Here is a 23861-nt window from a genome sequence, read left to right on the forward strand (position 1 = left end):
TTGAAATAGCTAAGGTCTAACCAAGTAAGAAGACAGACTGTGCAAGGACAGGGACCTGGGGAATACTGGTGGGTAGTATGGCTGTTAAATTTCATAAAGTTGTGCCAACAGAGCCAAGGAAGTCACCTGGAACTAAGTAAGTGAGAAGAAAAAGCCCAATCAGCCTCTTTTGTCCAACAGCCAAATGAGCATTTATGAAGATAAAAGAGTCACAACAATGCAGCGTTCTTAATCAGAACATAAATCCCTCCCTCCCCTTGGATCAGAGGCACAACAAGCCCATCTCCCAGTCCTATGACTTCTATAAAATCCTTATCCAAATGTCAGCAAAGGTGACCTTGTGCCTTTTTAAAGCAGTACTTTATAGTCACTTGACTGCACTTTACCAAAGTCCTTTCGCAGTTTGGCTTTCATCCCCTGCAAATAAATAAACAGAACAGGCTGCCTCCACCGTCCCCTCCAGCCCTGCAGTGACCACCCATGATAAGCCAAGTCAGACAGGCAGGTCTGGGGCTCTCCTGGGCAAGGCAAGGCAAGGCAAGCCCTGGCATGGAGCATGCTAGCATAGCTGGTAGTTGCATGGAAAAGGCAATGTGTGTTTGGGATGGGGAGGGATACATACTAGTGTGTAGTGTAGCTGCACCTTATGTCTGGAGGAGGGCTTAAAGGAAATTATGCCTCTTTCCCGTTTCCCTTCTCCAAGGAAAGCTCAGTATAAATGCAGCTGTTGGCTGCTCGATCTTATTTTAGATTGTCCTTAAAGCAGGTTCAAATATTCAAGTGTCAGAATAGATTTGGGTGGAAGACTTTCTGGATTATCAGCACTTAATTCTCTATGTCTCTATGCTTAGCTTGTGGATCTTCTGTTACTTCCCAGTTTATATCATTAATGGTGCTTTTATTAAGAATTTTGATCTTCTGTCCTCCCTTAAAATGTTTCCTTATTCAAGACAAATTCCAGCATCCAAGCTCTCACCAGAGGGGTGGAAAATTCCCAGAGCTGATACCCTCACCAAGATCTGGGATTGCTCTGCTCAGGGCTTGCATGACATCAGGCTTGTCCTCTTGGCAAGTTTTGGGGTTATCTGTAGAGTTAGCTGATACAGTGTCAAAATGAGTCTGTGCTTTTTCACTCAGCTGGATGAATAGTCTGGTGCCCTTTGAGGGATGCCACGGATTAACTGTGAGTTGGTTGGGTATAAAGGAATAAAAATACCAGAGTTTTGTCAAAACCAGCCATATGGTGTCCCTGTAGAGTCTGTGGCTGAGCAAAGGGTTTGCACCCGTCACGCTCAGACAAACTGTCCAGAGATGGTGAGAGGAGGCAGAGCACTCCATGTGCCACACTTGTAGCCCTCAGTCATGCTCAGACAAACTGTCCAGAGATGGTGAAAGAGGAGGAAGAGCACTCCATGTGCCACACTTGTAGCCCTCAGCTCCCCCTCTAAGGGCAAATGAATCGATGGGGCTCCTAAGGAAGAAAGAAAGATTAAATACAGGTGGGAAATGGAGGCACAACTGCCTCCCCTCTGAGGCTATTTACTCTCTGAGTGCCTCCTGAAGAGCAGTAGCATCATCCTGACAAAACTTCTTCTGTACTGCAATGGAGGGGGTTTCCTAACGCAAGCTGCTAATTGGCAGAGTTTTGTAAGGGAAGAAAGATGGAGTTTTCTCATGGTGCTAAGATTATGGATGTGATGCTTTCACAAAGCTGGCCCATAAACCATGAGAAAGAAACTTTTTGTGCACTTTGCTTTTGCCATGATAATAGCAGGTATTGCTAACTCAGCTAATTCCCCAGCTAATTTTAGCATGTCACGTTTAAGCTGGTGTCCCTATGTGTTTTGCTATGTTCCCTCTACAGATGAGAAATGATCGCTCAGTGCATAAAGTCATCAATTTTTTTTTCCTTTTCAGTCAAAATCCTCTGTCGTGAAATGGAGTTCTTCATAACAGTCACAAATTGCTAGCTCATAATAGGAAGATTAATTAAGAAATAATTCCTAAGATATTTTGTACTATGGTTTTTCTAGTTGAGCAGAGTCATAGCTTCCTTATCTGTTTTAGATCAGAAACTTGTTGACTGTAAGTGTCATCTGGGACAAGCTCTGCTCTAATTTCTAATGGTAATTAAGAACTCAGCTTCATCTAGTTTAAAACTCTCAGTCTATAAAATACCAAACCAGCACCCCTCTTACAACATGCCTGAGTTATTTGCTCTACTGTTCTTAGCCTAGACTTTAGTTAAAGGCCTATCTACACTTTCCATCTACAGTACTGTTCAGTTAAGCCCATTTTAGAGAGGGTAAACTGAGGCAGAGGGGCATGAGCACATTGTTTTCAGGCTTTTGTCATTCAGCTGTCCACTAGGCCAGGCTGCTGGCTGCAGGGCAGTGGATGCTTGTGATCTTTTTGTGTAGGAAGACACATGAAGTTTTGCCATCTGCCAGTGAGCAGTTCTTGCTTTGAAGTGGTTGCGTTTTAGCAGTTGCCAAAGGACATCCTGTGTATAGACATACAGCCACAACGTGGGTGCAGTGTAAATACCTCGACAGATTACAGATGCTGCATGCAAAGTGAAGCAGTCTAAAGACTGTGGGGCTGACCTTGAAGTTCTCTGGAGATGAACTATGAACTATGGGAAACTGCTCATCTTCTCTCTTCCAAAGAAAAGAAGACTCCCAGACTGAGATAATGAAGGACATGGATATCTAAATGTCACCAGCAGAAGAGAGGTCTCTAAATCCTAGTGTATGAACCTCACATCTTCTTGAACTGCCTCCCCTCTGAGGCTATTTACTCTCTGAGTGCCTCCTGAAGAGCAGTAGCATCATCCTGACAAAACTTCTTCTGTACTGCAATGGAGGGGGTTTCCTAACGCAAGCTGCTAATTGGCAGAGTTTTGTAAGGGAAGAAAGATGGAGTTTTCTCATGGTGCTAAGATTATGGATGTGATGCTTTCACAAAGCTGGCCCATAAACCATGAGAAGGAAACTTTTTGTGCACTTTGCTTTTGCCATGATAATAGCAGGTATTGCTAACTCAGCTAATTCCCTAGCTAATTTTAGCATGTCACGTTTAAGCTGGTGTCCCTATGTGTTTTGCTATGTTCCCTCTACAGATGAGAAATGATCGCTCAGTGCATAAAGTCATCAATTTTTTTTTCCTTTTCAGTCAAAATCCTCTGTCGTGAAATGGAGTTCTTCATAACAGTCACAAATTGCTAGCTCATAATAGGAAGATTAATTAAGAAATAATTCCTAAGATATTTTGTACTATGGTTTTTCTAGTTGAGCAGAGTCATAGTTTCCTTATCTGTTTTAGATCAGAAACTTGTTGACTGTAAGTGTCATCTGGGACAAGCTCTGCTCTAATTTCTAATGGTAATTAAGAACTCAGCTTCATCTACTTTAAAACTCTCAGTCTATAAAATAACAAAACATCACCCTTCTTACAATATGCCTGAGTTATTTGCTCTACTGTTCTTAGCCTAGACTTTAGTTAAAGGCCTATCTACACTTTCCATCTACAGTACTGTTCAGTTAAGCCCATTTTAGAGAGGGTAAACTGAGGCAGAGGGGCATGAGCACATTGTTTTCAGGCTTTTTTCATTCAGCTGTCCACTAGGCCAGGCTGCTGGCTGCAGGGCAGTGGATGCTTGTGATCTTTTTGTGTAGGAAGACACATGAAGTTTTGCCATCTGCCAGTGAGCAGTTCTTGCTTTGAAGTGGTTGCGTTTTAGCAGTTGCCAAAGGACATCCTGTGTATAGACATACAGCCACAACGTGGGTGCAGTGTAAATACCTCGACAGATTACAGATGCTGCATGCAAAGTGAAGCAGTCTAAAGACTGTGGGGCTGACCTTGAAGTTCTCTGGAGATGAACTATGAACTATGGTGGCACTTGGGAAATTGCTCATCTTCTCTCTTCCAAAGAAAAGAAGACTCCCAGACTGAGATAATGAAGGACATGGATATCTAAATGTCACCAGCAGAAGAGAGGTCTCTAAATCCTAGTGTATGAACCTCACATCTTCTTGTGTAATTATGCACATGCTTATAATTTCATCTGTAATCCCCTCATTGACTTCTAACATTTTGCCACTATCTTAGGTGGGTCTAAGCCGTCCAGGTTTCATTTGCCTAACTTAATTTATAGTCCATAGAAGTGACCTTCTTCTGCCTACTTTGGCAGATCAGTCATATTTTGCCTAATCTAGCTGTTCCAGCTACCTCCATCCAACAGTGTGATTAGTGAAAAGGTTCAGGTGCATGCCTGTTATCACACAGATAACTCAGCTCATCCTTTGGTCTTTTAAAAATGAGCTGTGCCTTTCCATTTTGGAAAGGGCTTGCCTTCAGGAGACCAGGTTTCTGTGATGGATCCCTGCTTAGCTCATGTGCCTAGGCTCTAAAGGAGTAAGCTTTAAAAAAAAACAAAAACAAAAAACTGACAAAACCCCCAGTGCTGATTTTCATACTGACTGTATTTAGCTAGCCCTCCTCACTCAACATATGTCTGGCTGAATCCTTTTAAATCACCAGACTCTCTATTGGTGTGCTGGAGTCCTGAGCAGTGGCTCAGCCTGGAGTATTTCTACCAGTATTTCTAACCAGGGCTGTCTAAAAGCCTTCATACACCTTTGAGGCTATTACTGTCCTAATGGGACCACTCCTTCCCAAGGGCATTCCCTTTGAGAAGAAGAATGGAGAGAGGAGGGAGAAGATATTTCTGTGCCTAGCGTTAAGTGACATACTGCAAAGCATGAGGTATCTGCTTGGGAACAACAGCCTATGTGACAGCCTGCTGTGTGGTGTTCAGAGTCTGGGGTTGTTTTTCCTGCAAGCTATGCTTCCAACCTCCCCTCCCACCTCATTGACAGTAACATCTGGATCTACCCGCACTCTCAGTTCTTTTCAGTGAGTGCAACAAGAGAAAGAGGGTTTTCTTTCCTTATTGCTCTGTTTTGAGGATAGCTTGCAGCTGTGCCTGGCTGGAAGGAATGTACAGATTTTATGGAGGATGGTCAAGAAACATTTCCTTTCCCAACTGCATCACATCCCTGTTCATACACACAGTGGCTCATAACTGGGAAGTCTTCAGTTCCAGTTCTTTTGACAACATACAGTAGGGAAAAATAGAAATGGAGGCAATGCTTTTTCTTTCCATCTACAGTCAGGTTGGAGATGGACAACATTGCATCACCCTCAGTAAAGGGGCTAATTATGGAGAAAAGAATGCTAGAGCCTCTCAACGTTAGAAATAGACCAAAACAGAGTAAGTGCTGCAGAGTACAGCATCTTTCAAGTACTGGTGTTGGTGAGATAAGAAATAATACATACTAGAGTGTCTATTGAAAGAGAGGAGAGACACATCATTTGTATCTTGAAGGCAGAGCATCTTAGAAATGAATTTGAAGAATAACCTTTCTTTGGGCATTTAATTTCCCTCCTGTTGGAAGTGCTTGCCTACAGTTACTTACAATCAAGTCTGTGATGAGAGCGCATGTGTGTGGGTGTACGTGTGTGTATGTACAGCACAAAGGCTAGAGTTAATACACAGAACGAAATGTTTCGTTCTGGAGCCCCAAACGTACATGGCCTCTCGATACTCATCAATTTCAGTGGGTGTGAGACCTTTCAAAGAGCTGGATTCATGCAGCAAATTCTTTGCTGCAGGCTTAGGATTAGTGATTTTTTTCTGCTCATGATGAAGTACAAACTTGGAAATCAGCTCTGCATCTATTCATCAGCTGAAGTATAAGCCCCTTTTATTAGTGCCTTTTGTGGCAATAACTGTGATCTATTTAAAGCCTTCAAACTGCAATTCCTCACAGCAGATGTAGTGGAAGCAGATATCCATGGAAATCAGTCAAAATGAGCTCTTGTTGCTGTGCAAAGGGTGGGCTCTGTTCTGCTCAGCAACAGATACCAAATTCCTGCCACGTGGGCTTTGTCTCCTTCTTCAATGGTTTGGGGCTTGGTGCTAGGTTTCCTGGGGAAGTTTTGCTGCCATTTACAGTCCCTGCTTCATATTCACTCTCTTTCATTTCTCCCCCTTACAGGGCATTCAAGGAGGAGACACTGCTCTTCTTGTGGCCTCTGCATCCTCAAAGATGTCATGGCTAAATCCATGTGGTACGACTGCCAGCCATGGTCCCCTGTTAGCAGCAGCAAACTCATTCTCATCTCAGCAAGTGTCCTTAAACAAGAACTAGGAAGCTGCATAGGTGGGTAAGTGGTGCAGGAAATCAGGAGGGACCAGCCAGACATTTTTATTTGGGGAACTGTGAGATGCTTTGGTTTGTTTGGTTTTTTTCCTTAATAAACTGTTTTATTTAACTCTCATCCTCTGCACTTGGCTGACTGGTGTCAGAGCTGGCCAAGCGCAGGGTTTCTCTGCCTAATAGGATACCATAGATGGCTATTAAGAATTCTGGATAGGAAATTTTTTGGTACAAATTACTGTGTAAACTAAGGCTCATATTTACAACAAGAGTTGTTCCCAGTTAGGCTGTTCTTATTGGAGTGGGACTGGAGCAAACTGAGAAAAGAGCAAAAGATGCACCAGGTATGCCTAAGAAAGCAGAGTGGTGTCCTTGCAGTGTGCACTGACCCTTGCAGGAGTGGTCAAAAGTCCATAGAAAACCCTCATAAGTCCATACAGGGACAAACCTGTTCAATATTAGTACAATTTAACAGTAATGGCCCAGGTAGTGGGATCAAGTGCATCCTCAGCAATTTTGCAGATGACACCAAGCTGAGTGGTGCAGTTGACATACTAGTGGCAAGGGATGATACCAAGTTCTGCTCCACTCTCGCGCTGTACACTGTTGTGTCCTGAGAAAACTATTCTATGGAGGAATTCATACAACTCCCCCGTACGGCCTAAACTAGTTGTCATAACATGGCTTGTTCATTTGCATATTTTTCCCTGAGTAATTGGGATTTGGCCTGCAACAGAGACAGAAATGGAAGCATATTTGCCCACCCTGGCTGCAGAGAAAGACTGTAAATGGTGACATTAGTCAAGTAGTAGTTTGAGTCATGTTTGGTACCACAGCACAGCTGGGTCAAGAACAAATCCTCTGGGAAACTGAGCAAAGAAAAATAAGAAAGGGGAAGAAAAGCATTTTATCTAGCACTGACTAGTTCTTCTTTCTTGTCATTACTTCCTTGGGATGTTGTCACATACATTACTGGAGGAGATATTATTTGGCCCAAGAACGTGGGATTTCTTCCTCCTAACTCTTCAGTAAATCCTGAAGTTCTTTTCAAACCAAGATTGTTATAAAGCTCAGATTCCTGGCTCAGACTCTTTCTTCCATTCAGTTAATTGTTACTGTCCAATGTCCCAGATGTGGAACAGCTGCTCACACAGCAGCATCTAGCCAGATGTTGGAGATCTGATTAGACACTGAAATGAGAACTGGAACCAGGGAAAGGACATTTATATCTTCAGATTCAACATGCTTCTTTATTACAGACCTGGTGGTGGGCTATGTCATTCCACATTCAGATGGCTGGTTTCAGAGTTTCATTGTAGAGCAACTTCCCCAGCCTTCCACAGGACAGAATTTATTAAAAAAAAAAAACCCAAAGAAACAACCCACCAAAAAACCACAACTTCCTCAATGTAAACCTTTTGATGCATTTGAGGCACTACCTTTATTATAATTGGTGGAGGAATGGCTGAGTGTTTGGACAAAGCACAAGAGACCAAAGATAAATAGTCTGTGCTCTGTAGACAACCTTGCTGAGCTGACATTTGTTGCCAGTAAGGGTTGCACTGAGATAATTTTCCAATAAGGTAAAATTAATCTGTTTCACTCCCCATGAATGTAAAAAATAAGAGCATGACTATCATTCCTTAAGTCACCTGACTGTCTTCTGCTGGAGGTTCACCTTTGCATTGACATAACTGTTACAGAAGACCACATCCAGTTTTGGGTGCAGCTTCTAAAGTTCCTCTAGGAAAGCTGGGTGTAAGCACAGCCTGCCTGACGTGCAGCTGTTGACTCCTGCTGTTTCTCTTGTAGGCTTAACTCGCTCCAGAAAGGGACAGTCACTTCAACCAAGGACAGACTTTGCTCATTTGCCTCCAGATGCTCCATCCTGCTGCACAAGGTAATGTGACACGATTTAATAACATGCCTCATATACTCAACACAGCTTTAAACTGTCAGACACAAAATACAGTCAAATGGATCTACTTGTTCTTCACATAACTCCTTTGGGTAATTGTGAAAGACAGTGTGCTCAGTCTGTAGGAGTAGGCACCATGACACAAAGGACTTCAAAGAGTGATTCTAGCAAGTGTAAAGATAGGAGGTGGCTTGGCTTACCAAACAGTCAGAGAAAGGAGATGAGCACTGCAACACAACTAGATTCAGTTGCGGAAAATAATCCCAAATGACACAGCTGACACTAGTTTCATTGTGAGCTCAACTTGAAGTTTATGGAGGGAAATTTTTTAGGGATGCCGTATTGAAGGACAGAAAAAATTACCTCAGATGATACAGATCATCTCTACTACTTTCTAAAGAAAAAAACCCACCAAATCTATTTTTCTAATGTCATCTGAGGGGCACTTAGCTATACATAAGATGTAGTGGTTGATACTGTCACAACAGACTTCCCTCGTTTTGGTAGATATAATGGGTTGGATTGCCAGATTTCCAGTCAAGCCAAACAGCATCAAACCATTCCCTGTAAAAAGTTCAAATGCAAACGGTCATACTCTGTCAGCTGTGACTCATTGCATCAAGTCCAGTGACTAAGAAGGTCAAGAACAATTAATTCAGAGACGAAGGCACCAGAGCTTTCAGTTCAGAACCATGCTTGTAATAAAACTTGAGAACTCATTTCATCGTCTTCTCTTCCTGAGCTTTGGGATGATCATTATTTCTCTGAAAGAGAGCCAAGCACTCTGAGGTGAGCTACAGAGGACAGTAGCTGCCTGACAGCTGCTCACAAGGACTTTGATTTTGCCTTCCCTCTTCCTTTGACCAGAATTTCCATTATTGGTCATGGAAACCTTCCTGCAACACTGCCAAGGCAAGCTGCCCATAGATGAAGACCTTAGCGATATCCAGTTCCCCAGCTGAGAATTTTCCCACCTGGCATATGCAGCAAAGGAATGGCTACTCAGGCTTTTAGTTACCAGCACGCCACCGGACTTCACAGCGGTTAAAGCACGATGTTTAGCAAACTGACATTTGTTGATTTGAAGTGTGTTTTGTCAGGAAACTGGGGGGGGGAAAAAAGTGGGAAGGCTGGGCCGCCGGGAGCCGCAGAAGCATTCCGAGCTTTGCGGCCGAGGGGCTGCCCCAGGAGCCGCCGTGTTTGCAGAGCTGCGGTGCCCTGCCCGGGGCCTCTGAGGGACGGGAGCCGCAGCTCGGGATCGTGACTACCGCTGAAACGCTGGGCAGCGCTTTCCCGGCCTTGCAACTCCCCCACCCTCCAAATAATCCAGTTCCTCAGAATTCTGCATTTTGTGCAGGAATTCGCATTTTGGTGGCACTCCGGGGGGATGGAGCCAGTTCTGGGCACAGGCGGAGGCCCTGGCGCGGACATGGCGCGGGGCCGTCGCTGAGGGGAAGCCGCCACGAGATGGCGCCCTGGCGCCTCGCGCCCCCGCCGAGGGGGGCGGGTGATTTTTTAAATTTTTTTTTTTCTTTTCCCTCTGTTGGTTTGTTTTTTCTTTGGCTTCTTGCACCCGCTTCCCCATCGTCTCCCGCAGCCAGCCCGAGGCGCTGTGCGGAGCTGTGGAGGCGGCTGAGCAGCGCAGAGCAGCGGTGGATCCCGGCTGCCAGCCGTGGTGGAGGAGTGTGAGGGTGGCTCCCTGCATGGCCCCGGCCGGGAAAGCGTGCTGGCCCATCCCTTTGCTGCTCCCACACACATCCCCAGCCCCTCTCCTCACCTGCAAGAGAGGGGCAGTGCGCTGACACACAGCGTGGCTCAAATCCGTGTCGAGCGTGGTGTAGGAGAATTCCACCTCCCCTCTCCTTCTTCCATCCTCTGGCACTCACTCACACCTCCACCCGCCCCACTGACCTCTCCTGCGTTTTTTGGTTGCCCTGTACCAAAGGCTCAGGTGAGAGACAATGAAATGCAAGAGGGTGGAAATCCTGCTGAAACCCAGTGCCAAACCAGCTGGGCAATTCTAGCCCAACACTCTGGCAAAACATGCTTTTCCAGGCGGCTTTTTGGTTCCTGGAGGCCTGGGAAGGATGGGGACCCTACTCTCCATCAAACTGCGGCATTTACTGAAGAGTGGTAGTCCTGAGCCATTGAACATGGATAAGCCCAGAAGAAAGATGTGGCACCAAAACAGACCAAGAAATCACGCCTGCCTGACATGAACCTGCTCTAAGCAGCCTCCCCTTCCTTTCTCCATGTGTCCTGCTGTCTTCCAAGGAATGATTTTCCATGAGGATGTAGGGATCTCTTCTGGGCAGAATGATCTGTTCTGTGAACTCTCATTCTTTTTTCCCCATTACAGGTAATTTGTTGGACTGTTGGATGCACTTCATCACAGGTGTAAACTAGATCATTGCTCTAGCCTCATCTTAAAACTTTTTACTTCTCTTGACTGTCCTTAAGAGCACTCAAAAACTCACAGGGCCTGCTTGGTGTTGGATCTTCTGAGCTCTGCAGCTTCCCTTAAAAACAGATCTTAGGTCTATTGAATTACAACGGCATGAAGGTCTTTGAGACAAAAGATGGAGTGGAAAATGTGATAGCTGTTCTGCAATTAAAAAAACAAAAAATAAATAGCAGATTCTGTTCTTTCTGTATCGGGGGCTTAGTGTGTAGGAATTTACAAACTCAGTTAAAAATAAACCAACCCCAAACTGATTAACATGAAAAGTCAATTAAAAGAAAGAAAGAAAGAAAGAAAGAAAGCTTCTAAACTGTAGGAAACAAAATGATTTTTGGAAGCATCTTTTCCCTTAATTGGACATCTATTTGTAGATGGAGTCATTTGTGCACAGAATCCAGCTGTATGGCTGTTGTTTGGCAGTGAAATGATCTGTTCCTGAAAGTGTGAATGTCATGTGGAGAACCCCATCCCTGCCTTGAAAAGGACTCCTGCCCAAGCAGGGCTTTGCTGGGAGTGTCAGAGGGTGCAGAATCAAACTGTGCTGTAATCCCTAATTGTATGCATTCACATAATGGCATTTTAATGGTACTGGTGGCTTGTGGGTTGTAGTTAGTGGCCCAAGAGGGGGGTGGAAGTCCATGTGCCAGGTTAGTCCAGGATCTGCTGCTTTTATGAGAGGCCAGGAGGTGGGTCTGGGTGTAGGCAGGACAGGCACTGGGCAGTCCTGCTCCTGCAGCTCCCCTTGCCTCTGCCAGGGCTGTTGAAGCTGGCTGGGACTCCTGACACACTCTGGCTGGGGGCTGATGACTAATGCTGGGATGTGCAGCTACTGCTCCAAGTGCTCTCTTTCCCCTGAATGACTGCAGGAGGATCAGTCCCTACCCTTAAGAGCTCTCTCCCAGCCCTCCGTTGCCTTTTACGTTCTCTTCCCTTAAGGCTTTCTTTCTCACATCAAAATTGACCTGTCCAGGCTCCTCATCCAACAGATGTCAAAGCTCATAACACTCCAACAATATGGCTCTTTTGAAAGCCCAGTCCAAGCCCACTGCAAACCTCCCCTACTCCCTTCCTCCACTCATACCTGTCCAGGTCCTCATCCCACGGATGAGCTCATAACACTCCAACAACATGGCTCTTTTGAAAGTCCAGTCCAAGCCCACTGCAAACCTCCCCTACTCCCTTCCTCCACTCAGATCTCACTGCCACCAGTGGAAGTGGTGGGGGCTCACTATTGTTGGACTTTGGGGTATTAGGGCTCCCCGGACCCTGTTTCCAGCATTCCTAAGCCTCACAGTACCTATTTCAGCAATATTAACAGCCTAGTTTTGCAGAAGGTGGAACCCATGCCATACAGGTAAATCTCTGTCCCACTCCAGACAAGTCCTGCCTCCAAATGCACAGAATAACCACTATGCAACACAGATATTTCTGTCACACCCCAATCTGAGATATAATTCCTGTTTGTTCGCAGCCAGATAAAATTTAGGACCTTCCAACACCCCTTTCAACTCCATAACATCCAAATAAACCCTTCCCAGGATGTGAGCACAGCTCCAATTCCCAAACATGCTCAAGCTTTGGAGAGATTCCAGCTGAGTTCTCTGCAGCTCCACACCATTTCTAGCTACTGTGTGTCACCTCTTCTTAGGCCAACATTTAGCAGAAGACTTCTCCATCGAGCTTCCAAGATGTTGGCTGTCAACGTGCAGACATGAAAACCAGCCTCCCACTTCTCTCCTTCTTCCTTCCCTACCTCTCTATCATACTCAGAATCCCTTGGGCTCCTGCCATGCGGAAATAATTCCATAAAAACAATCTAGCTGTCTCTGGTACATGGGTATGGGTGACCTGCTTTCACAGAGACCCTCCACAAGTAGTGCAGTGTCCTGGTATATCACTCACCCCTTCACCCTGTGCTGTTTTACTCCCAAGGCACCACACAGTGGTCCTAAAAACCAACCTACCTTCTCTCTTCTCCTCCTTAAACTAGACAGTTTCTTTTTTACAAGAAATAAAAGCAGCCATGAAGCCATGAGTCCTTCAAAGGAAAAGATGTGTTCCTCTCCTCCTCCCTCCACCTACATGGCATGAATCTTAGGGTGTATTTTACAAGTTTGATTTGAAGTAAGCTTCTTGCTTCTGGCAGAATCTGCCTCCGCGCCCTCTCTGCTCATTCAGTGAGTGACACTAATCAGTGGTGTGGGAGGTAAGGACAATATCAAGTACCAAGGTGATTGACAAGCCTCACTCAGAAGGTACATGTACCCCAAAAGGTACATGAGGGTGATATAGGCTGGATCAATCAATCTCTTTGTGTCATTGCCCATTGCGGGCACAGTTTTTAATTTAAATTAATAGTTCACTGAGAAGAGAAGAAGAAACAAAGCAAGTTTTCCCTAAAAAAAGCCCTATTTGTTGAAGATTTTAGAGTATTTTTGGGGCTTTTTTCCCCTGTTAGATGAGAAAATACCACCATATTAATCACAATGTGGAATCTACATAAAAAATCAGACCCTGCTGGGCAGGAAAAGATCCTCTGAATTATCTCAGTGGGAGAGCTGGCACTAATTTACTGCTGTTGTGCTCTAAGTACTTCTGATGCAAAAGATGAATGGAGCTGAAAGTTTGTAGCTTGACTTGCATGTACATGTAAGCTTTTTGAATTTGAAAAATTGAATTTGCCCCTGAAGCTGGGCAATGTAAATGGGCATGACACCTTTGACTTGTGGTTAGAGTCAGTAATCTTGGCGTGTGTGACCTGCCCTCACACCTCATTTCTTTTTGAGCAGTCTTCATTTCCTCCTCCCCACTACATATATTTTTTGCTACTCCAGAGCCCTAGATGTAGAAATGCACTGCTGTTTCTCTGCTATACCTTCCAAAAAGGTAAGTTTCATGCCTGTTATAGTTTATTCCCATGAGTTTACCAATGAGCCATTTAATAAACTGAGGCAGAGATGAGGGAAGCAGCCACAGCTCTCTTTGTCACAGAGACGTGAAGGATGATGTTGTTTCACACTATAAGCAGGTTGCATGAGAGATTTTTCCAAACCCTGTAGTCTTTTCTACCCTGCTCCTTGAACGATACTGTAGGCTACAGCTGTACTAGGAAACTAAATGCAGGCTCTTTCTCTGGCACTGAAACCAACTGGAATGGAAAGTCTGCATTTACTGACATTAAACATCATTACCCTCCAGAAGAGGGTGGCTGTCTGCAAACTCCTTATGAAGAATTGTTCCTGGCCTGGGCTAAATCAGACTGTTTAAAGACATTGTCTGGTAGGACCCCTCTTTGGTCTGAGTCAAAAAGTGACAGGGAATGTACTATAATTTAAGCGTGGGTGATTCAGTTCTGGAGTCTGGGAAGACAACCTGGCACCATTCAATTTTTAATACAGTCATGACCAAGATGGCTCTTGCTTCTGAGCATTTGATTTTGTGAATTCTATAACACAGCTTCCACCTTAAAGCCCTTTCAGGATGAGAAGTGACAGTGGACCAGAGAAGAAGGGAAGATGGAGGCAGAATAAATCCTGATGGAGCGGAGCAAAAAGGAACACTAAGTGGGAATCTCCCATACAGTGTCTTCCTCTCTGCAGGACAGGGGCTTGTGTCACTCCAGTTCCTAGCAGAACAATGGAGACCATTATTGTCCAGGTGGAAAACTCTCCCAGCTTTCTTGGTGGCTTCTGTTTTGTAGTGCCCCATTGCCTGAATGTGTATTTGCTGTTTCATGACGAGGTAAGGACTCTGAAGCTGTGGTCCCCAGGATGGGGAAAGCAGTTGAGACTTCTAGCCAAGGATGAGACCTATATTTCCAACAGTTAAGTTGTCTCTTTAACCACTACTCAGCTTCTCAAGTTTTATGGTCAGATACAAAAGACCAAGTCTTTGGGGTATTAGTTTTCAGTGTTTTTGTTTAGCATTCAAGATCAACACCTCCAGCTTTTTGGGCTTGCATCAGATTACATGCTAGTATGGGCTCCCCTTGGCAACATGTTCTCACAGCCTAATTGGAGGCACAGACTTTTGGAATACCTTGCATGGACTTGTGCTTTCACATCAACACAGCAAGTCATAGGCCAATGGTGCCCAGCTACTACTGCTGGCCTGATGTCAAACCCCAGATCCCCGGAATAGCACTACTACTCAGTTAAAGGGGACATCTGACATACATACACCCTTATTTTTTGCTCATCTGAGTTGGCTTCCTGAAGTTTCCTGTTTTCCTCTGAATTATTTCTGTTTGAGTAAAATGAAAAGTCTGGCCTTTGGGTTTTTTTCATTTCTTTTTCTCTTTCCTCCTGAGAAAGAGAGTGGAGCCTGTAGCGGCCAGAACCCGAGCTCAGGAGTGCAGCGCTGGAATGCCTCTCCTGGGTCAGGGTGTCCATTTCCTGACTGCAACATCCTATCATGTCACACAAGGTCCTTCATAATGCGTCAAACTTATCTTTAAAAATAGTCAGGCTCTTGCCTCTGGCCTCTGGAACACAGACAGAAAATGAAACTTTTGAAACTATCCCAAAGAGACATTTCCTGCCCACAGGACAGTCTTCACCCGGTGACAGCCCCGTCTGCTTATTTTTTCCCATGTTTTGCCCACTTTTTTGTGTTTTTCTTGTCTGCCCCTTCCAGGCTTCAGGAAGTAAATTGTCTTTCACTGTGTTGGGGTAACCTGAAGATTGACACTCATCACCCTTGGCCTGACCTTTTTTGACATGCTCAGTCCCTGGCAAAGAGGCAGGCAGTTCATCCCACCACAGAGCAGTTTCTGGCTTAATGCCCACATTAAGTTGGAGTCAGGTCAAGGGATGAGCCTCTGACGTTTCCTGTCACAGCAGACAACTGGGGGACCAGTTATCATGTGTCAGGCCTTTGTGAGGTTGCTGCCTTGCTGGCATGGTCTCAAAGACCAGTTTGTCCCTAAACTTGCCCTGGAAGCTTGTTAGGGTTGTGCCAACATACTCTGGTCTCTCTGAGGCTACTGACCCTAAACTCTGGGCTCAGCTGTACTTTTCTGTAAGTACTCCAGAACCAAAGTGTTTGAACACAGCACTGTTTATCAAGCGAGTCTTGCATAACTGCCCTGGTGTAGCGCTGCCAGGCTTCCAAAATGCTCTCACTTGACTTCTCACTTCTGAAGTTAAAGCCATTTTGGCTGCCTGTACACTTATTTCTGGGATGGTCTGGGGCTGTGTCCCACAATGGACTTGGATCTGTTGGAGCATATCACAAGTCTCTTTTTAGGGTATTATCACAAGTTTCATTTCTCTGCAGACCAAAACAGTTCTGTCTGGTATGGGACACAGACAAGATACACACTGTTACCTGGAATTTCAGTAAGATTCCTGTGAACTGGCTGTTTACCATACACTTTCTAATGCTTTGCCTGGCATCAATGTTGACTTGTGTGAAGCAAGACAGGACAGGGGAAAGCCCTCAGTTCTGGCAGTAATTTGTCACTCTCTGTGTGACATGGCATGAAATGACATCTGATGGCTTTCTGAGATGGAACACAACATATTGCAGAGAAGAGTCACTGTGCCATGGATACAAAAACCTTTGTCTCCTCAGTCACCTCCCTAGACATGCCAAAAGGGAATAGGCTGTGGAAACTGTATCTGTGGAGACTCTGGTTGCAGGCTTGAGCATACATCAAGGTCATGGACTAAAAGCCATCAAGGAGGCACAAACATGGCACTGCAGTCTGACATGCAAAATGGGGAAGTATCTGGCAGTATCAGCACAGCTCAACAGGGCCATTTGATTCCCTCTTGATTCTGGCTAAGCAGAAAAAAGAGGAACCTTTCACTTGAAGTTTACCAGGGCTAGAAATAACACTAGAAATAACAGGTACTCTCTTTCCCTTCTGGGCTTTTTGTAAAAACTTGGAGTGGAATAGAAGAGGACAGGACCTTCCTAGTTAAGAATAATGGCAGCCACAAAACATAGAACTAATTTAGAGATAGCTTTATCACTCACTTGCTAATGATGTTCTACTGTGTTTGGGTCCTGGAGGATCCCACATACCTCCAGCCAAAACAAAACTGGCTGCTTTATATGTTCTTGCTTCATATTCTCCTATAGCCATTGAGGTAAAAAATAGATGTAGGGAATACAGAGCCAGACAAACGCAGGTGGAAGCATAGATTATGCCTGGAGTTCTACCCTCTCTTTTCTTTTAATTCCTGGTAGACAAAAAGATACCATGGGAAAAAATGTAAACTAAACGCTTCTCTTGGGAATACACTCCTTTTCTCAGGTCTTTTAAGAAACAGAAAGCTTTTTTTTTTTTTAAGTTTTTTTTTAGTTTTTTTTTTTTTTAGTTTTTCTAATGTTAATGAATGACAAAGCAGAAGAGCCTCTCAGACAGTTCTTGTTTCACTAAGAATACTTTCACTACTAAAGCACCTCTCAGGCAAAGTCACTTATTTTTTCAGTTTTCGTTTTAGTGGGAATTTGTTTCACAACAATATTTCCTCCTCATAAATCTCAGTCCTTAAATGTTCCTTCTTCACTCAACCAATTTGGATGAAGTTGAAAAAGTGCTTAAGTGAGCCTAAGCTCATTTATTTTTCAAAAGTCAATTCAGAGTCTGAAGTTCCATGGAAAATCATCAAAACTCAAGGCTCCTTAATTAATGAGGTGGTTTCAGACATTTTCCTCTTTGGCAGAATTCTTGTCTGAAAAGAGAAGAGGAAGATGAGGAATTTATTGAGGAAGATGTGAAGTCTCAAGAAGGGATAGAAAACATCCGTAAGGCTCTCCCTTCAGCCAAGGGTGTTCATTTCTTACACATCTGCTCACTGTCTAGCAGAGCATGGTGTCCTGCTGCTACCTGGGCTCTCTCCGTTGGCTGGATTTTTTTCATCTGTGAGGGTTTTACCATGCAAGGGCCCCCCTTTCTCCAATGATCATCCTGGGGAGGGAGGAAACAAAGTTTCAGGGTACTGTGTACTGTTGTGTGCCGGAGGTATTCCTCTTTAGGAGATCAAGGTGAAACAGCAGCTTTTGCATGGGCTACAGCTCTACAATGGGGTCAATGAGGAGTCTTTGTGCTTTTTCACTGCTTTCAGATTCAAATTCTGTAAATGGCTAAAAATGTCTGTTCCATCAGCTTGTATTTCAAAAGTGGGTACATATCCTGCTCATAGCAGTGTATGATGCATTTCTTTCTCCTGAGATCTATGGGAGGTCCCAGATCACAGGCAGAAGTGGGACAGACATTCCTTGAGATATTATCTGGTCACCAAAGGAAAAGACAGTCAGCAGGCCTTTGCCACGACTTGGCAATGCCAGCATGGCTGCCTCACTTCCTGCCCTGGTTCAGATTTCACGATAGCCTGGTGTAAGAGAGCTTCTTTTCCTGTCTCAGGACACAGTCCAGAGCTAGGTCTGAACAACCATGGGCCACAGCTGCCTTGGGGCTGGCCCCACAACTGCACTACAACATGCCACACAGATGCTCTGTTTGCCTAAGAAAGTCTCCTTGGCAAGGACAGCTGGGAAACACTCTGAGGAACCAGCACAAGAATAATGAAGTCTTTAGTCATTCCATGAGCTTTTTGGAAGCAGTGCTTAATCCTTACACCTGCTTTCTCTGTTCCAGTGAGACCACCTGAAGGAAGAGCATTACTAAATTATAATAGGTCTTGGTGCTGCTACTGCCATAATGTAGTAGTTTGAGGTCTTTACTGAAATAATTAGCTCTCAGATGTTCACCAGGAAAGTGGTGGGTTAATACTGCACACGCACACAGCAGCTTCTTCTCACTTTGGGTTGCAGATAAGATACTGGTAGGAAACAAGTAGAAGGCATCATAGGATATAAGACAGATGTGGAGTACAGAAGATAATGAGTAGGACTGCCCTTGTGTTTACATATGTTGGGATTTCCTATTTGTTGTGCATTTGTATATTGTCTGGAATAATGGGGTCCTGGTCTGTGGGCAGGACTCCACAATACAAATAAATACCACTATGGCTGATGGAAGAACTTGTGTAACTGCCCCAAAGTTGACAAAAGTTGCAAGCAGTCTGAGTCAGTGCCATTGTGTAAGGAGATAATTTCTGCCTTGACAGTGTCGTGGCCACCTGGAATTGTTCTCTCTGATAATTGGCAATCTGGATTTCTCCCAGATGGCAGCATCTCATAAAGAGTATCTGAGAAGAGCTCTGCTCCTCACTTTAATAAGGCTCCACAAGAGAGCTGTTCATCCCTGTCACCCCTTATCCATTGCCTCAGGCAAGTCTCCCGTCAATTTGCAGAACAAGTCGTTGCTCTGTGTTTATTTTTCCTTTTTTATTTTATTTCTTTTTAGAAACTTCTATTTATTACCTTGGCAATGAGCCACCCAGCAAGGAACAAACTGTTTTGTGACAGAAAAGATGACACATTCTGCCCTGGACCAGCCAAAAGCACTGCCACTGATCTTAGCCATGCCATCATCTAACCCCTCAGGTTGTGTTTAACAAGGCTATATTTTCCTGAGACACTCATTTTTCCAGCAGAGGGAGGGTGAGAGAAGATGGTATGCTGTGCATCCACCCAAGGGTCCCTGAGCTAAAACCTTTCCATAGCACACTCCTGCTTAGCACACAAATAGGTAATGGCTGAGGGACAGGGGCTTGCCAGTGTGTTGTTTCAATCTATAGCTTTTAGGACTTCTCAGCTCAGCAGATGCTGAAGAGAACAAGCCTGTAGGTAGAGCAGAAACCAGATTATGCAGAGTGCAATTGCTCTCCTGTGTAGCTCAGCTCCTGATTGGGGTGATATTTGTTTCCAGTCTGCCTCTTCACCTTTTAACGTGTTTATCCATCATGTGGTACCCAAGTGCCTCGCAATCCAGATGATGTTTATCCTCTCTCAGCTATACCATGAGTGCTGTTTGCCCTCTCTCAGAGATGGGAAACCAAGACACTGATTTATGTAAAGGGTGTGGAAATTGGTAGAACTCTTCCTAGGGGTGGTTAGATCTCTGACCTGAAGAAGGCAGAAACCAATGTTGCCTAACACACAGTTATTTTACCAGCTTGAGCTTACTTTAACTCTGAAACTCCTGAAAGCTTTTCAAAGACATTGAACTAGTTGGGATCTGTCACAGTCCTGATGCTAGTGGGTTCTGAAATGCAAGATGCAGCTCCACTGCTGGAAATGTGATTCTTGTGGTTTGGTGTGGCTTTAGTACCCAGTGGAACAGAAAGACCACAAGTCCCAGTGTAATAGAATTGCCCAGTTTTCCAGATAAGGTCCCAATGTGTGAAGGAATTGTTTCTTGCAGCTGGAATTGTCCATCACTACCCCTTCATTGGCCACAACTCTGGAAACTGTAGGTTTTTTTGGTTTTTTTTTTTTCTTCTTTTTAACCTCAAAATATGGATTCAAGAGATATTGTTATGAAAAAGCGCAAAATATTCAATGTTTTTATGTGTGAATTAGCATTCCATACTAACTGCTGAAAGCCAAATGCTTGTGAGAGGGCACTCTTGAATAAATAAAGTCTATCTGAAATGCCTCTAGGTCAGAGTAATGTGAGGACACATACACAAGTGGATTTTTTCCCTTTATGTTATTTTACTTTGCTACATGATGTCCTGAAACACAGTGGCCTCATTCGTCCTTGTTTTCATGTTTAATCTGAACTGATAATCTCAGTTAACCACCCCAGTTAAAGCACAGGACCCATTTGCATTAATGAGTCATCAAATACTTCTGAACAATAAACAAATGCACAAAAAGCTGCTCATGGACTATTCACCAAAGGAGCTGTTTATTCCAAACAGTCCAGGAATCTTTGTGGAAATGCTGTGAAAGCCAGGGTCTGACTTAAGAAGTCTTGTCTCTATTGTTAGTGGTTTGCTGGGAGGGGACCAGTGAACTACCAACCCTCCACTTGTGGGACTGGGAGTGTACAGTAAGACAGACAGTCTGAGGAAGTTTCTTTGAAGACTTGGGTTCAGGGTCCATCACAGAAAGCACCACTGCCAACACCAGGTTATCCCTGCTGGCAGACTTGGGTTCAGGATCCATCACAGAAAGCACCACTGCCAACACCAGGTTATCCCTGCTGGCCATGTAGGTTTCAGTGTTTTTCCCAGTGTTTTCCTAATGGCACTTTCCTGACATCTCTGACAAAATTTTCCAGTAGATTCCACTGCCTTAAAATCTGCTCTCTGTCTTGCCTACATTTTCCTGCTTAATACTCCTGTTCCCACTGAACTAACCCCCTGTCCAACTCTAAAAAAAGAGCTGTCTCAGTTGTCATCTCCACCTCTCCAATACATCAAGGGATTTTCAGCCAGGCTCTCTCAGAGTTTGTTTGCCTGCATAGCACAGAATTATCCCTTTCAGAGTTTTCTTAAGGCTTACTCAAGTCAATCCCCTTAGGCTCATAAAATGTTGTTCTTGCTGGTTCTTGGTCTCCTTCCAAGCTGTCAATAACTTTCTAGGAACACGATGCCTGGGACTTAGTGTGGTTCTGCTCGCTGTGGATGACCAATGATGGTAGAGGCAAGGAAAGGTCTTTGGCTGATGTTGCCATGATGCAAAAGGAAATGTTTCTCTGAGAAATCTCAGGCTCAGACTGAGCCTGACAGGCATGGGGAAGAGTGGGGATGGTCAGGGCTCACAGTTAGTTCTAACCATACCTGAGTATAGCAGTTGGTTCATAAGACTTTGCTGTGTGTATTGCCCACATCAGGCAGTGTGCCAGGAGCAATGTCCCCGCTGACAATCACATCATGGAAATGGAAATCATGCAATAAAACTTTCTTGTCTGTGGTAAATATCCATCCCACAGCTTTACAAGACATACAGAGTAGTCTGCAAAGCAGCTCTGGCTGGTGGTCTTTGTTTCTCCACATAAGAGAAACTGAAGGGAGGAAAATTTCCCATGAGGACTCAGAAGTGAAAGATCTGAGCAGGGCAGAGCTACTGTTACTCATCTCCCCCCTGCAAATTCCCTGCTCTTTCTGAGTGCAGAGAAAAGGCTGTTGCTATAGAAACCAGTGGGGGAAAATGTACATTTTATCATGTTTTATATACTTTTTCAAGGAGATCCTTTAATCTGAGCCTGCCACCGTGTAATTTTACAGAAACAATAATGCTAATAAAACCCCTGAATGTAACATTGATTTCAAATCAAATCAAATAATCATCAGTTACTTCAAAACCACTTTTTCTTGTAACCTTCTACCTTAGCCAAGATACTAGGACAGAGCTAACAAAGCAGCCCATAATAAGGTAGATGGCAGGAGAGTAAATGTAAGGCAGAAAAAGGTGTAATGAGAGGTGGGAGGTGGGTTCTACACAGCAGTAAGCAGCAGCTAACGTTTGAGGAAGGACAGAAAGGCTAACTAAATGTCTTCTTTTTGACTTGTGCAGAGAGAAGTATGAAATAAAGATGAAAGGGACATTTTATAGCTTAAATTCTAGTCTATCTTTTCGATTATTTAGCTGGACAACCTCCTTTGTGCTCACCCTTTTGAAGCTCTCTTCTGCTGCCCTTTAAAAAATTATCCCACCATTTCCTACTTGCCTTTGTGGAAGACCTTTGACCTCTCAAGCAATCAGACATATTGGACCCCAGGGTCTCAAGGAGGCAATGCTCTTTGTGAGGCTGCATCATGAAAGCCTCTCTCTAGCATCAGGCTTGCCTGGTGGCAGCAGCTCTCCTGGGGATCCTTCAGAGCAAAAGCCTAATTTAATCCTTTGGATGTCAAAACAGGCCTTCATTCTGTCCTCTCCACCCTCAGATCGTTTTCTACTTAATTCACCATGATCACTATTTCCCTCCTGATTTGTACTGACCCTGTGACTTGATTAGATTTTTGCCAATATTTATAGTAGCTCCTATGTGTTGATTGGTAATTTCTTCAGGACAAGGAATATTTTGCTGTGTGGAGCAATATAAGAAATAAATCTCAGTCTTGTTCCCAGGCTGTGATTGATCCTGAGCTGGGTCTCTGCTTGTTGTCCTGAAAGTAAATACAAAAAAAACCCCTAAGCAAGGCTTTGCATCACTAGTGATGGGGTTTATATTCTGCAATGTAGGATCAGGTACTGTGGGAATAAAGCAAATTAATTACACCAGGTAAGACCAAGTAAGGGTACTCTTAGCATCTCTTCCAGACAGATTCCTTCCTCTGGACCTGCCCGTAGTCCTATGCATTTTATGACTTCTTGGGCTGCAGTAAGTTCCGTGCAGGTCTCTTGAATCTCAAAGAAAAAAAAAAAAAAAAAAAAAAAAGAAAGAAAAAAAGAAAATGAGATGGCTTCTCTTTTTGGTGGTGCCTCTGAGACCTGGCTGTAGGTCTCTTCTTTGTTCCTTTCAGGGTCTCACAGTTTCTGAACACACATAATAAGAGTTTCCCATAAAGGTCTTCCCTTTTCTCTTCAACAGCCAGATGCATTTAGTGGTTAACTGGAAAGAAACAATTCCTCTTCCCTCTTTCTGCCTTACCTTATGTCCCCTGTGCAGGAAGGTAGCCTTGCTCTCTGGTTCCCAGTCCCTGGCCTTTAGACAGAACATAATGGCTGCTAACTGTGAATAAACAGCTGATACACATACTGTCTGGTTTAGAGGCTGTAAGCACTTTTAGAGCCCAAATAATATATAGATATTAATAGAATGACTGTAATGATACAATAAAAGGAAAAAAAAAACCTCAAAACCAAAAACAAACAAAAAAAACATCCTCGGGAGCATGAAAATCTAACTTAAAAAGAAATTACCATCAGTAACAAAATGCAGTGAGAAGATGAGGATTACTTTAATGAGATTATCTGCTTATTGCAATTTGTTTTTTGTGGGTGACTGTAATGCTGCTTCACCTTCATTCCCAGCCAGTTTCTCAGATGCTTCTCACCCTGAGCATTAGCTGGCCAAGCTGGATTGTGCAGCTGGGGCTCACTGGCATTCCTGTGACATCCAGCATATGTGAGCCCTGCTCTTTGGTCTTCAGCCTCCCCTACACTTGTGCCTCTGTTGTCACTGCAATGTTGGTTTTTCATGCTGGGTGGCTTTGTGTGCATGGTGGAAGAGGCAGGAATAGGAAAACATGGAAGGGTGTGGAAATCTGCTGTGTTTGTGGAGATGGAAAGACTGGTGAAAGAGATCTGGTGTATTTGTGGAGATGCGGAGAAGTAGGGAAAATAATGGTAAGGTCAATGTTATAAGACAAAGACAGAGAGTTGATTTTGAAGGCTCTTTAAAAATTCAGCTTTATCCTGTAGGCCAGGGAGACCGGATGCAGGG

At 44.1% G+C, this 23861-nt stretch overlaps 1 protein-coding gene across 15 annotated transcripts in view; it reads left to right on the top strand.

The window, feature by feature from the left end:
- The first annotated feature begins 403 nt into the window (after nucleotides 1-403).
- LOC120509988 overlaps nucleotides 404-23861 on the top strand; it is a 76450-nt gene continuing 52992 nt past the window's right edge. The window contains exons 1-6 of one of the 15 annotated variants that reach the window (XM_039725318.1): nucleotides 404-532; nucleotides 6066-6230; nucleotides 8040-8127; nucleotides 13441-13492; nucleotides 14307-14430; nucleotides 18927-19048. In XM_039725318.1, coding sequence (XP_039581252.1) covers nucleotides 481-532; nucleotides 6066-6230; nucleotides 8040-8127; nucleotides 13441-13492; nucleotides 14307-14321 — 372 coding nt within the window. In that variant the 5' untranslated portion in view covers nucleotides 404-480 and the 3' untranslated portion in view covers nucleotides 14322-14430; nucleotides 18927-19048. Of the gene's footprint in view, nucleotides 533-6065; nucleotides 6235-8039; nucleotides 8128-9012; nucleotides 9259-9742; nucleotides 10097-10200; nucleotides 10884-13440; nucleotides 13493-14306; nucleotides 14437-18926; nucleotides 19049-23861 lie in introns of those variants that run through there. The other 14 variants (XM_039725311.1, XM_039725310.1, XM_039725317.1 and 11 more) reach the window with 14 other exon arrangements.

Source organism: Passer montanus, unplaced genomic scaffold, assembly GCF_014805655.1.
Source record: "Passer montanus isolate IOZ18808 unplaced genomic scaffold, ASM1480565v1 scaffold55, whole genome shotgun sequence".
NCBI lineage: Eukaryota > Metazoa > Chordata > Aves > Passeriformes > Passeridae > Passer > Passer montanus.